At 39.2% G+C, this 16,653-nt stretch overlaps 1 protein-coding gene across 1 annotated transcript in view; it reads right to left on the bottom strand.

Annotated features, from left to right (window-relative positions):
• Positions 1-56: 56 nt before the first annotated feature.
• The window catches only part of LOC134648755 (cilia- and flagella-associated protein 65-like), a 29,227-nt gene continuing 12,630 nt past the window's right edge, over positions 57-16,653 (bottom strand). Inside the window, exons 10-26 of the mRNA XM_063503279.1 lie at positions 9,706-9,869; positions 8,884-9,051; positions 8,412-8,478; positions 8,107-8,277; positions 7,453-7,641; positions 7,113-7,189; positions 6,486-6,756; positions 5,765-6,010; positions 5,018-5,191; positions 4,571-4,714; positions 3,939-4,054; positions 3,237-3,356; positions 2,318-2,450; positions 1,578-1,715; positions 1,043-1,155; positions 618-740; positions 57-222 (exon numbers count right to left, since the gene is read on the bottom strand). Coding sequence (XP_063359349.1) covers positions 123-222; positions 618-740; positions 1,043-1,155; positions 1,578-1,715; positions 2,318-2,450; positions 3,237-3,356; positions 3,939-4,054; positions 4,571-4,714; positions 5,018-5,191; positions 5,765-6,010; positions 6,486-6,756; positions 7,113-7,189; positions 7,453-7,641; positions 8,107-8,277; positions 8,412-8,478; positions 8,884-9,051; positions 9,706-9,869 — 2,514 coding nt within the window. The 3' untranslated portion in view covers positions 57-122. The remainder of the gene's footprint in view (positions 223-617; positions 741-1,042; positions 1,156-1,577; positions 1,716-2,317; positions 2,451-3,236; positions 3,357-3,938; positions 4,055-4,570; positions 4,715-5,017; positions 5,192-5,764; positions 6,011-6,485; positions 6,757-7,112; positions 7,190-7,452; positions 7,642-8,106; positions 8,278-8,411; positions 8,479-8,883; positions 9,052-9,705; positions 9,870-16,653) is intronic.

Here is a 16,653-nt window from a genome sequence, read left to right as displayed (position 1 = left end):
ACTCCTATCGTGTGCGGCGCGTCATCGTGAACCTTTTCAGAATGCACGAAGGTTGATATTGCGCTGTAGCCGGGCGCGTCAGTGAAGTATTTGGCGGTTAAAGGGTTAAATAGAAAGTCCTATTATTCAGCTTCGAAGATGGATATTTCGTGCTTCGGGTTGAGGTTGTAGACATGGTAGATGGCTTTGTTCACGATGGCATCGCAAATTCCCGACGTTACTCTAAAAATTTGAAACCACATTAAGTTTACTACTGATTCTCGTGAAAAACTTCATTTTTCTAAGGGCAATGTGGGAAAGACCGGCATACAAAATGTTTGGTTGGGAAGACCGTCATAGGACTCATAGGGCAAGAACTCTCGTAGGTAGGTAGGTACTTAGATAGGAATCGCTTCGCAACTTCTGCTCTACCGACCTTCTGTAAGTGGAGTATGTGACTCATGAGTTAGACGCGACGAAAGAGATTTTAGACGGTCTTACCTCACAGTGACTGTCTTACATAGACGGTCTTCGCCACATTGACGTTAGTTAATATTTTCGAAGTATTAGCATTGACAAGCTATGGCGATGATGAGGAAGCGTTTTATAGGTATTTTCATTAATAATAAACTGCTTACCGTCTGCTTAAAACTGATTTCTCTTTGCTCTCTATAGCATTCGTCAAATGGGAATACGTTGGTATGTCTTCTTTGGCAAAATATTCAATTTGGTTCTTAAACATTTTGCTATGTAGAGCATCCCTGAAATAATTAGTGAAATTATTCTTACTTTTTCTTCAACATTATTGAATAAACTCAAAAATTTACGGCCTGCTAGCCTAGTAGGTAGTGACCATGCCTATGAAGCAGGAGGTCCCGGGTTCGAATCCCGGTCAGGGCATTTATTTGTGTGTCCATCACGAATACATTTTCCTGAGTTATAGATGTTTTCTATGTATCTAAGTATGTAAGTGGTAAGTACCACTAGGTAAGTGGTATTTCAGAAATAACTGAAGTATATGAAATGCTATATTTTATAAATATATAAATAAACTAGCACTTACCATAGTATCCCGTCTATGATTCTTATAATATCCAGTGTAGTCATACTGTTGCCAGAACTCCCTTTTTGATAGTAGTCGTGGAGTTCCGATGTTAATAAATCGTAGGGTGGGGTCTAAAATGAATAAAAAATATTCGTTTTTGTCATTTTTGGCGAACCAATAGTACCTACTCTTGTATTAGTGTTCTAAGTCGAGCCTTTATAGTATATTTTATAGTATATCACCCAATAGGTGGGAATATGAAACGGTTTAGTAAGGCAGCTCTTGAATTATTCGCTGCAGGGCAAAAATACTTTCAAAACGGATGAGAATGTTGCTTTTTTTCACAGTAGTGGCAAAGTATATTGATGCGAATTTTGAGTGGTTTCCTCATGTTGGCTAGTACAATTTGACTTTTAAGAGTTGATATTAAATGACAAATATTAAATAATGTTCATTTTAATTTAATTTGTATTTTAATATACTTAACTATTTACTCCAATCAAACAAACGAATACACTATTAACTACAAGTTGACAATGTTGTTTCAAAATACCTGCTCCCATTGTTGTTTCAAAAGCATCCGTGGGAAGCCATCGCGTTGGCCTTTGGAAGATATCGATATAGTCAACGACAAGTAAAATGGTTCTGGTTTCTCTATGTCCAACACGTATGGTGGCTCGTCGTTGATGCCCTACACAGAATATAATAGAATAGAATATATGCATTTATTTGCTTGAATATTACGTAACAATCAGATCTTATACTAAAATAGACACAGTATTCAGTCGACACAACATCAACATGCAAAATATTTACAAAATTGTACATTAAGGTACTAATTCAGTAATTTATGACATGCAATCATTAAAACAATATAATAATAAAACAATGTCAATGAATATAAAATTAAAGTATAAAATAAAAGTATTATGGTAGAATTAGTCAGACAATGATTCTGCTGATTGCTGAATTACCGTCTACTTCTTAAAAGAACGTTGATTCTTTACAAAACAGCTGTCTTTGTTTGGGTTCGAAACCATCAGGTAAGGGCATTTATTTGTGTGTTCACATAAATATTTGTTCCTGAAGTTATTGATATTTTCTATGTATACAAAGTTTATAACTATCGTCATCTATAGTACCCACAATATAAGCCTTATTGAGCCTGCTGTGGGACTAGATCAATCTGTGTAAAATTGTCATGTCAACTTTGGTGAGATACGAGATTTTTTCAAAGTAGTGCTGATACGGACACTTAATTAATAGCAGATGCTGTTTTTATGCAAAACTTACGGGTCGATAATATCCTTCTTCAGTAATTATGAATTCTTGATTACACTTTTCCATTTTATTTTTCCGGAGCAATTCATTTTGTTGGTAGCGTTTGCGTTCGGTTAAATCTAGCAATTCACACGCCACTGTTGTGCTGTAAATTTAGATTTTTTTTCTATGTCAATCGCACGTGCGTGATTATATTGCTGTCCCGCCCATGATGCCGGCTTTCAATGCCACTGTGAGAGCGGGACAGTAATATAATTATGCGCGTACGATAGAGATAAGAACAGGCAGGTCGATGTACGAGATTCTCCGTGTTTAGCGTCCGTACCTAAATAATATAAAAAAAGCGGCCAAGTGCGAGTCGGACTCGCCCATGAAGGGTTCCGTATTTAGGCGATTTATGACGTATAAAAAAAAACTACTTACTAGATCTCGTTCAAACCAATTTTCGGTGGAAGTTTACATGGTAATGTACATGATATATTTTTTTTAGTTTTATCATTCTCTTATTTTAGAAGTTACAGGGGGGGGGGGACGACGACACACATTTTACCACTTTGGAAGTGTCTCTCGCGCAAACTATTCAGTTTAGAAAAAAATGATATTAGAAACCTCAATATCATTTTTGAAGACCTATCCATAGATACCCCACACGTATGGGTTTGATGAAAAAATTTTTTTGAGTTTCAGGTCGAAGTATGGGGAACCCCAAAAATTTATTGTTTTTTTTTCTATTTTTGTGTGAAAATCTTAATGCGGTTCACAGAATACATCTACTTACCAAGTTTCAACAGTATAATTCTTATAGTTTCGGAGAAAAGTGGCTGTGACATACGGACGGACAGACAGACGGACAGACAGACAGACAGACATGACGAATCTATAAGGGTTCCGTTTTTTGCCATTTGACTACGGAACCCTAAAAATAACTTACGTGAACGTAGCAGGTTCTTGCAAGGTATAAACCGTCATAGTAATCCACTCGGAGCTCTTTGGTTGGATCACTCCCCAGCACGGTGTCATCACTACGTTTACGATATTTGCAATTCTTTCCCTAAAATAAAATCATACATAATTAATATCATGTCCTTTATTTCATTCGTCTGATTTTGGATCATTCGATTTGATTGAGTTGAAAATTTACATACACCGTGACCGTACATTATTCAGTGAATTGCATTGGATAATAGATGTTTGGAGACAAAGTAGCCAGAATTACTCATTTTCTTTTCTGTAAAGATAAAACCAAGGCCACACCACAAACTTTATAGGAGCGGCCTTAGTGCACGCTGCTCAAATGACTTGTGAGCCCGACGCCACGCTGCGCGCCCCGCCGAACGCTCCGCTTCGAGCGTCCACTCGGGCCTTACACTAAGAGTAGGTAGTTTTTAATGAGTCATCGTTGTTATATATACCCAAAATATTGGCTTGAATACTATTATGCTACCTACCAGGCATAACTTGGGCATAACAGTGCTTCCCCCGTTGGAAAATTCATTTATTACCGCACCTATGCGCGCTAAAATTCCGAATTCCAACTGGTTAATATTCCAATGATTGTTACGTGTATTGAGGACGAATATACTCGTAAATTCAGAATTTTTGATAGGCACGTTTTAGATAGTACTGAACTTACGGTAGCCATATAAATCGTATTATGTGGTCAGTGTCATTACAGATAGCTAGCGTGTCTCTGATCAGTGAATGTGTAGGCATTATTGGGATGGTCCTGTGTTCCAGAGACAAAAATACCTGGAAAGATAATTACAAGCGGAATTTCATGTGTAACTAACATTAGGGCGTCTATTTCATAGAGTATTTGGGCGGATCAACTATTTCTTGTTGTTATTCTGTCCGGTCAGCCAAGAGACAATAGTAGCACAGTTTGTTAGAAGACATTGTACACACATTGTACACCACCTTCTGACACGCTTGGTAAAGCGTGTTTGGTGAATTTAAATGCCTAAAAATCAGTTATTAAAGAGTGACCCAGGAGAACGTAACCATGGCAACGAGTGACAAGAAAAAGTTGATTTACCCATTTGCATCATTTGCAGCTTCTTTCTTCCCACTTCCCATTATGGGATCAGCTCTCATCGTTTTAAGGCCCTATTGCAGCCGTAGTACCAAGTGGCAACTGGAGATATAATGCCATCCCTTTCTATAGTCCTGGGTCATTGCTGGGCTCGTCATTGATTATTTGTGACAGTTAATAAAAACTTTATACGAGTATTGTTACGAAAGTTAGAAGCTAAAATAGTAACTTACAACTTCTTTTCTGTACGCAGCCCTGATCTCTTTTTCAACATACAGTGGTATGTCGAGTCTTGTTTCCACGCAATTAGGGAGACCGCCCTGCCCTTTGACCAATATTTTAACCGTGTCATACCCAAAAGAGCAGGAAAACGTGGTCTGTTGGTAAAAACATTTGTTCAGTTAAAATGTGATCATCAAAACAGGAGTTACGAGCTACTCCATTTTATGAAGAAATTACTTCTATTTAGAATTGTTCCTTAGCTTAAGTAGTATTGTTTAGAATGTATAGGTTTACCTTGATATTCTTGAGGTCAATGCAGTCAGTAAATTACAGTCAAAGTAAAAACCAATTTTTGTTTCTACCAAACAATTACACAAGTTTGAATTTGTATTCTTTAAACTTCGTCTCCATCTTAGTAAAGTACCTGATTTTTTTATTATTAATAGAGAAATATTTACTTCATAGTCCACCATTTCTGTAGGCATGAATGCGAACGGGATCGCCAGCTTTCCCAACGGTGGGACCTCGGCGAAGTAAAGCAGGCATTTGATCACCGAGTCTTGGCTTGTCGTGTTTCCTCGCAGGAGCCTCCACGTTGTGAACACCTCGGTTGGATTGTAGAACCATATGATCTGCAATTATATGTTGACATGATAAACACTGTGTCCGTACGCTGTGTCTTTCGGTTCGTGGCAATAATTTAATAATATTTCTCTTCGATTGATCTCTGATCTCGTCTACAGAAATGGAAATTCGTAGATCGAAAATTTCTGTCACATTAATTCAGCACGAACGATAGAGATAGATAAAAACGATAGCCCCGCGGTACCTATCAATAGTTTGTCCCTCTCTTTTTTCATTCGATCCTTTACTTCTGGGTCCCATGTATGTCTATAGGTACACGTACTTACATGAAGAGCATAATACTCGTTGTATACAGCATACGTGTAATCTTATACCTTTAAACGAGCAATTCTTGTATATTTATTTATTTATATATATATATTTCGGGGATCTCGGAAACTGCTCTAACGATTTCGATGAAATTTACTATATGGAGGTTCTCGGGGGCGAAAAATCGATCTAGCTAGGTCTTATTTCTGGGAAAACGCGCATATTCGAGTTTTTATATGTTTTCCGAGCAAAGCTCGGTCACCCAGATATTGTAAGTAATGTAAATACTATTATTATTGACCATGACTTACTCTAATGACCGGATCCAAATTATTGATCGGAACTTTCCCACACTCCAGCACCGACAAGTATAAGTCACTCGTGTCAACAGCTGGTCTCCGTAAAGGAGTCAGTATCCCCTTGGTTATGACATTCGCAAAAACGTGGATGTATAAATACAACGACCTCTGATTGGGCAGGGTTAGCACGTAACATAGCGTGTTGAGGCCTTCGTATGTGTAATTAAATTTCAAATTTAAGAGCGCTGGATTGCCGGTCTGAAACGTTTTTAATTATCAAGTAACATACTTCTAAATTTCAGTGCTCAATTGCTTACTCAATATATAATTTCATTGCTAAACCTGACACAAACATTAAAGATACAAACGTGTGTTACATTAACCATTTCATTTTAATCTTTTTCTAATTACGGTACATGAGACTTTTGTATTTTTTACCTAATACAGTCATCAAAAAATTATCTATGCACCCAGCGTAAATTTTTATGTATATATTCCACGATCTATTCTGAAATTTTGTCGATTAATTAAAGGTTCAAAATTCAAAAACAAAACAACTGCTTCTGGGTCTCAGGAGGATAGAAGTTTCTATGTAGGAGAGTAAGTTTTATCTGTAGTACCTTTATAAGTAAGGTCAATATCCAGCCATCAGTTATTTTCTTTATATGCAAACTTACCTTTAGTGCAAACTTGTGAAGAGCATAAAGATGTAAATAAACCGTGTAATATTCACCGAAACGATCCCATTCGAAGGTGTCAACTCAACCAAAGACCTGTGCACGCAATTATGTCGCCACTCATACGTAGATATTCCTTTCTGGACCTCAATCATAGCGCAATCGCATATCTTCTCCCTTCTGAGGCTCCAGGCTACCGGTACGTCATAGACACAGCCAATTACGAAAATGAGTTCTACCTCGCCGAGCCGCACGCAAAGGTCGGGAGCGTGCAGGTTCACGGTCAAAGGTTCGTTTGGTCGACAGTCCATTAAAGCTTTATTGAATCTGCGTTGTGGGATGATAGATTAAATACTTCCTATAGTCATCAGCGCCGAGCAGTTTGAGTAGCAGTTTGCCTACATTTCTACAATGACTGTAGGTTAACACATTTACTGCCAAGAACACGTAGGTATGTGAGTTCATTTTGTATTCGAAATGGGGCACCTTACACTGAAAGTGTTGGTGTTCAGAGGCTTAGGTAACTATTGAAAAAACAGACACTTTATTGAATCTATCGTGAGATAATTGGTTTTGATGTTGATGCTTACGATCACTAGCTTGTGGAGTACCGAAACGAAATAGTCATTTAGTAGAGCCAAACAACGTAATTATGTTAGGGAGAAGCAACTTGGTGTACTTACTCATCTACATTGGTAATATTCCAAACGCAATGATTGCTCAATATCACTGGACATTTTACAGATAGCGTTCGCTTTACCTGAAAATAATTTATAAAAATTAAGAAAATGTCTGTCATACTAAATTTACTTACAGTGAAAATCGGACATACGCACAATCTACCCATTTGATTATGGCTACTGTTGTTGAGGTGAATCGATAAACTTACCTACTAGAGAAAGGCCTCAAGATTGCTATTTATATGTTTCGGTAACCGTATTATGGTCTAAAAAAGCGCTATGATATTTTCAAAAGCTGCTGGCTGCACCTTACTGCACCTTAACTGTTCATTAGTTGATTTACCTTGATGCTCGGATAGATGCCGTCATACCAAACGATGCATATAGTCTTGGTAATGGGTTGGATCTCCTCTACCTGGTCGAACTCGTTGCGGTACAGCACTGTGTAAGAAATGCTGATCTGCCGGGGCCCCGCCCCATCTGGCGTCACCGACAACTTGATCTCGCAGTGATTGGACGGTTTCAGACTATTCTGTTGTTAAAGGAACTTGATTTATGTAGGTGTGTGAAATATGAAATCCCTAGCGGCTTTCATGTTGATTGTCACTGTGATAAGTGTGACAAGGTACGAAATAGTAGAGTCTGTGTGGAAAGAGAAGAGTCGTGCAATGACTGGAATGTAAGGTTACCCATACATTCTACGATTCTTCTCTTTCCGCACAGACTCTACAGAAATAATATTCATTGAATGTAGGTACAGTCAGAAAAACTTGGCACCTTTGCATACAAACGTGTATGCAGGGGTGCCAAGGTAATAACTTTGCTGACCTAGTGTGATTGTTATAGCGGTTTTTCTGTAAGATATTGCGCCGAATGCGGTGTTTAGAGAATGAATGGGAAAAACATCCCCTTACGCACCCTCTTAATAGAGGATAAGCTACATGCTAACATGAACATTTAGTGTACATACATACATAGCTAGCTAATTTATACATACAATTTCAGAGTCTATATCCATCCTATCACCACTCCAATCGTCGTCCATACCATCGATGGTGTAGTATAATTTTGAAGTAAAAAAGCAAGAACAGTAGTTGTAAATAGTGATCGTGCGTGTAACCCTCTCTTTGACCACTAAGTCGTGAAAATTGTTCAATTTGGGTAATACCTGCCAAACAGAAAAATAGTTGAAATGGGTACGCTTGCGCTCAGTCAGACACAATAAATGTAGCTTGTGCCTACTAGAACATTACTAAATGGGCATTGAAATATTATTTTCATTTCATAAATATCAAAACTCACTCTCAAATCGGGAAGTTCCGAAAATCCAGTAATTTGGATTAATATTTCTTTTGGTTCAGCGATGGGTCTGAAAAATAACGACATCTTTTATCTGTCCCCTACTACTGTAGTTACAGATTAAGCTCGTGAAGAGTATTCTACAGGGTTCTAGTCTGTCTTACTTAAACCAGTTAACTTATCGCGCTTTATGTTATTATTATTAATAGTTTTACCAAACAAATAGAAATGCCTTATTCAAAGGAACTAACCAATTAACATCAAAGTACTCTTGAAAACTTATTAACTCACATTTATAGACGGGTCTAACGCAAAATTTATTCAATTACCTTTATTTACCGATGTTTCGACACAGGTTTCACTGGTCGTGGTCGCGGCTAACTGCATGACGTCCCAGCAAAATGTCAAAACAGAGTTTGCGCAACTACCCGACGAAAAGTGTATGGAAAAACTTGAAAACTTGTTGTAATATTACCTGCCATTTATAAGGACGACGCACGAGCATGTGATGGTGGTCTTGTAAACTTTGTTGGCCTCTTTCGGAAAGAACCACCAGTGGTAGCACAGTATTTGCTTGGGTGGTATCACTATTGACCCGCGGTCGTCCGCGCCGAGCCATGGCACGGAATTTAATATTCTTACGCTGATGAAAACGTTTCATAATGAAAGAATAAAAATTCTAATAGGTAAGCTTCCATGTGACTTGGGGGCGTACCGCGAAAACCGAAATTCGTAAATTGCGGGGACCTTTTCTCTTTAACTCCAATGAAGGCGTAATTAGAGTGACAGAGAATGATCCCCGCAATTTGCTTATTTCGGTTTTCGCGGTAAGCGCTCTGATCTGTGCGTAATTAACGTTTGATTGTTCTCGCAAAAAGCGGTTATCACACTGATGCGGATTCGCACTTCGCTTCGGTGAATGAGCGTGACAAGTTGACAATGACAACGTTATGCACGAATATGGCGACACAGGAGCGACGTGCGAATTTGCATCCAATGTGAAGACTGCAAAAAGGTTACTTCTTAATGGGATGGGATCCATTGGATAAAAGGGACATTAGTTCTACTCGTATTTCACTTTCTCTTCTAGTTAGATATAAATATGTAAACCTAAATATGAAGGCCCACGCTCGTTTCCCTTTGCCCCACGAACCTTTCTAAATTTTGTAGTTATTAGGAGTATCTTTAGCTGTTCTTTGGCATTTCTCACAAAAAACATCTGCTGTCAAGTTTGTGCAAAGTTAGCGTGGTCAGAGTCTACACTTGACCTAGCATGAACAAAACCAACATGACTAACTGTATGCTCATCCTCGTAACGTTGTGGAAATACGCCGTGGTGTAGTTGGTGCATCCTGTAATGGTAGGTGGGAATTCGTAGACCGCGTGAGTTTCGGGGCTGTATCCGTGCGACATCAGTTCTAACTCACTGCTCTCGGCGCTTCCACTTAGTCGTATGTAGGCCTAAATATACCAGGAGAATTCAGCCAAATTGTGCATAGGGCAAGCCTCAATTCGGTACGTTTGATACCTACTGGTTTTGGAATTGGACTGTACATGTAGGTATGTACATAGATATGTAGGTGGAAAAAAATTGGATTGTAGTCGCATAAAAATTTACTTGGGCAAAATAACGCACCACCTAGCGAGTGTTTGGTACTTACCTTGAATACCTAAGTAAAATTGTTTGAGCCTTATGCCGACTCCACATGCTTGATGTTTGCTACAAACACCATACACAATGCCAAACACCGGAAACACCATCCAGCACAAACACGGCATCCCCACTATCCCCAGGCTTGGCGAACGTGCCAGTCTGTCGAACACCCCTTTGATTTGTGTTGTGCAAATAAAACCGACACCGATGCCAGTCACTAGCAAACACAAAACAAACGTTCGTGTTTGTTGTTTGCCGTTCTTTGCCAAGCATCTGCAGCCGGCATTAAGAATTACGGGTTTTAAAGCGGATCAACCCGATACAGAGAAATCTAAGGTGCGATAAATCGTACTAATCGTACAGCCCTAGCAAATTTTTTGGCGGTGCTAGGGGTACGAGTCTCCCAGCTAGATCTTTCGCTCGCGACAAGCACCCAACCCTTTAAACTGGCACTTTTTTCGGTTGGTTTCGATGTTCTCGCACCGCACCGCTCGCATCGAATTAGTCTGCCTTTCCAAGGCGAAGATGAAAAGAATTGTAATCCACATCTCTATTCCGGTCCGCTGGATTACAACCAATGTGTTGACTGTATGGGGTTCGTATGAAGGAAAGGCCGAGGTTCTAACACGAAGATGTATTTCGGAAAAACACAATTACAAAAAAATGTCGCGAGAGCGTATGTGCGTAGGCTCGCGGCCAGCAGCGGACTGCCCCGCGGTGCATAGTAACAAGTTGCATTAGATATGCTACAAACAAATATAAACCTTAATACTAAGGAGTTAAAAGCTAATTTAACATGACTATGATTTTTCATAAGTAAAACATAACTAGGTACAGATATAACGAGCGCATCGCCAACACTCCCCACCCCAGTGCTGTCTCAGCACTAATTAACTAAAGAGATAGGTGCGATGCGTGCCGTAGACCGACGCCAAGTCCCAGTCTTGGTCTTCACCTCCACCAACCTTATGCGCCCGTCCTTACCGGCGAACACCTGAGTGACCAAACCTCTTGGCCACATGTTGCGAGGAGAGTTCGGGTCCACAACAAGAACCAGGTCGCCCACCTGCAGCGGCTTACTTTCCTCGTGCCATTTCCTTCTTGGTATGAGGTCGGGAAGGATCTCCTTCATCCACCTCTGCCAGAACATATCGGTTAGCCGCTGAGCTGTACGCCAATGTTTTCGCAGGTACAGGTCAGAGCCGTCAAAAGAACCGATAGTGGGCAGATTTGACGACGTGCCAAGAAGGAAATGGTTCGGTGTGAGTGATTCCACACCTCCATTTTCCACAGAGACGTGCATCAAGGGACGACTGTTCACTATATTCTCTACTTCCGCCATAAGCGTGCTTAGAACTTCGTCCCGTGGTGCACGCTCATTTAAAACTACTTTTAGAGACGTTTTAACGCTACGAATTAGCCTCTCCCACGCCCCACCCCAATGGGGGCTAGCGGGAGGGATAAAAGTCCACTCCATACCTTTGTTGGCACCGTAGCTTTTCAGCTCTTCGGCGTTCAGTTCCTGCATCGATCGCTGCAGCTCAGTGCAGGCACCACGCAGGTTTGTCCCGTTATCGGAGAACAGGTGTGATGGCCAGCCACGCCTGGCCGCCATCCGACGCAGCGACATTATCAGCGAGTCCGAAGTCAGAGAGGAGACTAGCTCAATGTGGATCGCGCGCACCGTCAGGCAAGTATACAAAACTCCATACCTTTTCTCGCGTCGTCGTCCCACGACGACCTCCATCGGTCCGAACAGGTCTAAACCGCAGTATGAGAATGCGCGCTGATGGTGCGCCATTCGTGCCCTCGGTAAGTTCCCCATTCGCGGAATACGCGGTTGACACTTACGAATTCTGCACAGCATACAGGATGATGCTACGAACTTCACGGTTGGTCTTAGACGTAAGATCCAGAACCGTTGTTTTACCTCATTAACTATGGTTTCTTGGTTCCCGTGCGCCAGCCTCACGTGATAATCTCGTACGATCAACTTACTCACCTGATGCCGACCATCGAGTATCACCGGCCTCTTAACATCAATAGGTACGTCTGTTACAGCATCAATGCGGCCGCTCGCTCGCAGCAGACCATATTCGTCCAACACCGGTGACAGAGAGAGCAATCTACTAGAGCGGTGCAATGGCTTACCATTTTTAATAGTGGCGATATCTTCGCCGAAGGACTCCGCCTGTGCGTGCTGTATAAGCAATCTTTCAGCTCGTTCCATAGTACCGCAGTCGACTTGACTCTGAGTACCTTTGCATCTGTCGATAAACGCTAGTACCGTAGCTGTGGCCCGCTTCAAGCGCAACCAAGAAGAAAACCGCAATGGGTCCGGTACAGCCAGTCCAATTGAACCGTCGTGTACGACAGCAACACATTCAGGCGACGCGGCGTCTGACTGTGACAAAATCACATCTTTTGGCCATAAGGATACGTCTTCATATAAAAAATTCGGACCCGCGAACCATTCATCTAGTTGAGCGTGATCGAAAGTCTCCCGCGTAGCTAAATCCGCTACATTTAGCTTTGTAGGTATATAATTCCACTCGTCTACGCGGGATAACTCATCAATCTCGCCCAACCGGTTCGCTTCGAACGTTTTATATAAGCGCGTATTGTTACGCACCCAGTGCAACACAGTTGAACTGTCGCACCAGCAGCAGCTGCAGCTTGTAACTCGGCCTTAGGTACTGTCAATGGTTTCACGGGCATAACTTTACATTTACTGGCAATAAAGGCAACTTTAATACAACCATTTATCTCCCAACGCCAATAAGCAACAGTACACATAGCCCGAGTACTACTATCACAAAACACATGCAATTGTAAGTTATTATAACCTACCTTTGCCGTACGCGTAGCGCTTGTAGCTTCTGCTACGGATTCGTAGACCTTCGTAGCGCATGACGTAGGCGCACCGTTGCCAGGCGCGATCGTCGATAGCGGCAACGTCGCGCTCGGGGTACCAGCAGATGCTCCGCTCGGGTGATCTGCCGTCTCGCTTACTCGCACAGATGGAGACTCGACATCTCCGTGGTTGTGATTGCGAACAGCTGACTGATAGCACCTTGGTATACGTATGTCGCTAATTACCTTAAGTAGGTCAATCCATTTTCGCCACTTGTTGTAAATAGCATCCGGAATGTAATCATTCCAGTCTACATTTAATCGCCAGGTATCCTGCAGCATAATACGTCCCTGAATGGTGAAAGGAGATAAGAATCCTAAGATATCGAAAATCGACATTATTACCCTAAGCATAAGACGCTTTGTAGGACGCTCATCACCGTTGACAATACTTTCGGGAATCCGTTTTAATGATAAGTCGAAAGTTAACTTATCATCGTGTAGTGGGTGCGCTACGCGTACACTCACACTCCCTTGGTTTAGCCCTATATAAGCTTTTACATGACGTTATTCAAGACATTATAGATCGATACTCCAAGCAAGTTGTTTCATTCAACGTCCCACATCACATGGCGACCCTGCCAGTGCGGCCTTGTGCTGCACTGGCGGCGCGCCGCGCCAGCCAGTGAAGGTCAAGAAGAAAATTCAAGATAACAAATTATTATTAATTAAAAAGACATTTGTGAGGAAGTGACTATTTGAAAACTCATAGTGAATTGGTTTGGTGTAGTTCTACAAAAATTAGAGATCACGGACTCATTAGTCATTACCTGCGTAATAATAAAAAATAAAATAATTAATCATTACTACAAAAACAAAACTATGTAGTGAAATATATTAACAAGTGATGACAGTGATGACTGAAAGCATAATAATATTATTGGTGGAACTATCGAACGTGCAGAAAAAATATAAATGGACGCATTTAAAACCAGTTTTTAAAAAAAGTGGTAATCGTAAGGATGGCTTGCAGCAGGGAGTTGTTGGTGTCCTTGGTCGAGGATGGCGTCTGGAGGCCCAGGGACAATTAGGAATGACGAAGATTGAAGATGATTGACGAAGAAGAAGATGCCGCCGTGTAGGGAAACAAGAAAGTGACATGAGTGACCGTGCGACAAGGACATTTTAATTTTAATATTTTAAGTAACTACTTTTTTTTCTGAATATCATTTAAAGTTAGTTAGGTCTTAAATATTTTATTTCATTAAAAGATTATTAACTTTTCCCTTGGACTTTAAAATAGTATGTTAATTCTTATATTATAATAATTGGATAAAAGAGGTAAGTATGACTGTGCCACTTGATGACGAAACTAATATGGTTAAAAGGTTGGTAAATAGGTACATAATTGGCTAATTAATTATTTTATTTCTCAATGTCTTTTTAAATTAATCATAAAAATATCGTATCATTGAAATATTTTTCATATTACGTGGACCGCTATATTTTTTTCAATAGGTATTTCAAATTTATCAATCCAATTGTATTTCAGTGTTAGGTACGTAAAGTTTTGTATTAAAATTAACACGAATAAATTGCACAAGTCACTTAGAGGTAAATTCATCATAAATTGCAAGTAAAGCACATTGGTCACGAGGCCACCACGATTGATATGCACCGTCTGTAATTACAGCTCAAATTTCACAGTAAACATTTGTATCATTGTGCACTTATTAAGATCATTACATTTTATAGCAATATTCCTTGATAAATACAAAAACAGATCCCACTTTTAACCATATACTTACCTACTATTTTATGTTTTAGTTTAAAATATGTGTATTAATTAAGATTGTCGTAACTTTAAAATTTGAAATGTTATTTTTTAAGGATGGCGAATTAAAATTTGCAATAATCGGAATTGAGATTTAAAAAGAAAATGAACATGACAATACGAAAACATGGAATTACAAAGTGATTTGATAAATAAAAATCTGATAAATAGGAAAGGGAATGTACATGAAGAAGATATTGTTAGGTAGGTATATGTATGTTTGGATTTGTTTTAACGTTGGATTTGATGGCTAGAGGTTTTGGTAATGTTTGTAATTGAATGTATATGAGATGAAATAGAAAGGAATGGGGTTGAGTTATGTAATATAAGATTTTGGATAGAATCATTAATTTAAAGAGATTGAATTTGATTGATATTAGATAGTGCGTTAGTAGTGTTCGGGTAAACTGAAGCAGATAAGTTTTTCATAGTACGATTAGCCTGATCAACTAAGAGTTGTTGAAATTCTTATTTGTTGAAGTTTTCATGGTGTGTTATGTGGTTGATTTTTGAATGTGTTTCTTTTTGTGACAGTGAAATATGAAAGAAAATGAATAGAAAGAAGTATATATACCTATCGCATCTTCGGTGGCCCGAGAGGCGGCCTTGAGCGGTTAGGTTAGCAAGGGTACGCCAGGATACAAGGCAGGCACGGAATCCTTGGAGGTCTGACCATGATTCGATCGAGCATCAATCGTGGAGACTCCTTGGACACATGGAAGGATATGATGTAAGGAAGTGTTAAAAGAACTGCCTGAATGTGAATATAAATATATGTATGTGTGCGCGCGCAAAAATAAAATATCCTTGTATCCTGAGCCAAATAAATAATTATAGTAAGGTCGGCCGACCACAAAGGTAAATGCGTTGTGTACCCTTGCCGTAAAAGAGATGCACGCTTTAGATGCACACTTTATGAAATAATTTAGTAAATATATGTAAATGATGAAAGTACTGACGTGTTTAACTAGTGAGTAGGTATACCTAAATGAAATGAACTTAAAAATAAATGCTTGCAAGAACCATGATATGACAAGATAAATTAATGAAAAAGAAACTACGTACGAAAATAACAAACATGGACAATTTTTTTTATTGTATTTCTTAATTTTTTTTTTAATATTGATTTTTGAACTTTTACTTGATATAAAAATGTTTTCTTATTACTATTATGAACTTTCTTTGTGTGAATTTAAAATTATTTTATCGAATATAATTATGCTAAAAATAAGCGATACATATTATGTGAAAGTTTCGTTTCGTCATCAAGGCACGAATTTGTAATTAAGTGATTATATTATAAAATTAAGTACTTATGCATGCTTAAATTGTAATCATCATGTTTACGCGTTATAGAAATAGCTATTCCAGAGTAGCTTACATAAACATAAGATATTTCTTTTATTGATTTTACATAAGTACCTACCTAAAAAAAAATGTTTATATTGAGAATTTCAAAATTAGAAACTTTTCGTTTGTGTTACTTATCTTAATGTCTTATTTTAATTTTTTTATCATATAAAATTACAACCATGAATTATTGAACCATAAATGTTACAGGTTAAATAAAAAAAAAATAGATTATTGAGTTTAATATATTATATTACGGTAATCTATTTTTTTTTTCTCAAGGAATGGAGATGTAGTGGGTGCGCTACGCGTACACTCACACTCCCTTGGTTTAGCCCTATATAAGCTTTTACATGACGTTATTCAAGACATTATAGATCGATACTCCAAGCAAGTTGTTTCATTCAACGTCCCACATCACAATCGACTGGATACCATATTAGCCCGAGAGTACGCTCACCTTGTTGCTGCTGATCGACTTTAAACCTTACGGCCGCTGTACCTAAGGTTTGATTTGGCAGACTATTTAAAACTGAGACACTGTTGCTAGTCCA

This window comes from Cydia amplana, chromosome 6 (genome assembly GCF_948474715.1).
Source record: "Cydia amplana chromosome 6, ilCydAmpl1.1, whole genome shotgun sequence".
Classification (NCBI taxonomy): domain Eukaryota; kingdom Metazoa; phylum Arthropoda; class Insecta; order Lepidoptera; family Tortricidae; genus Cydia; species Cydia amplana.
This window is presented reverse-complemented; position numbering and strand designations above follow the sequence as displayed.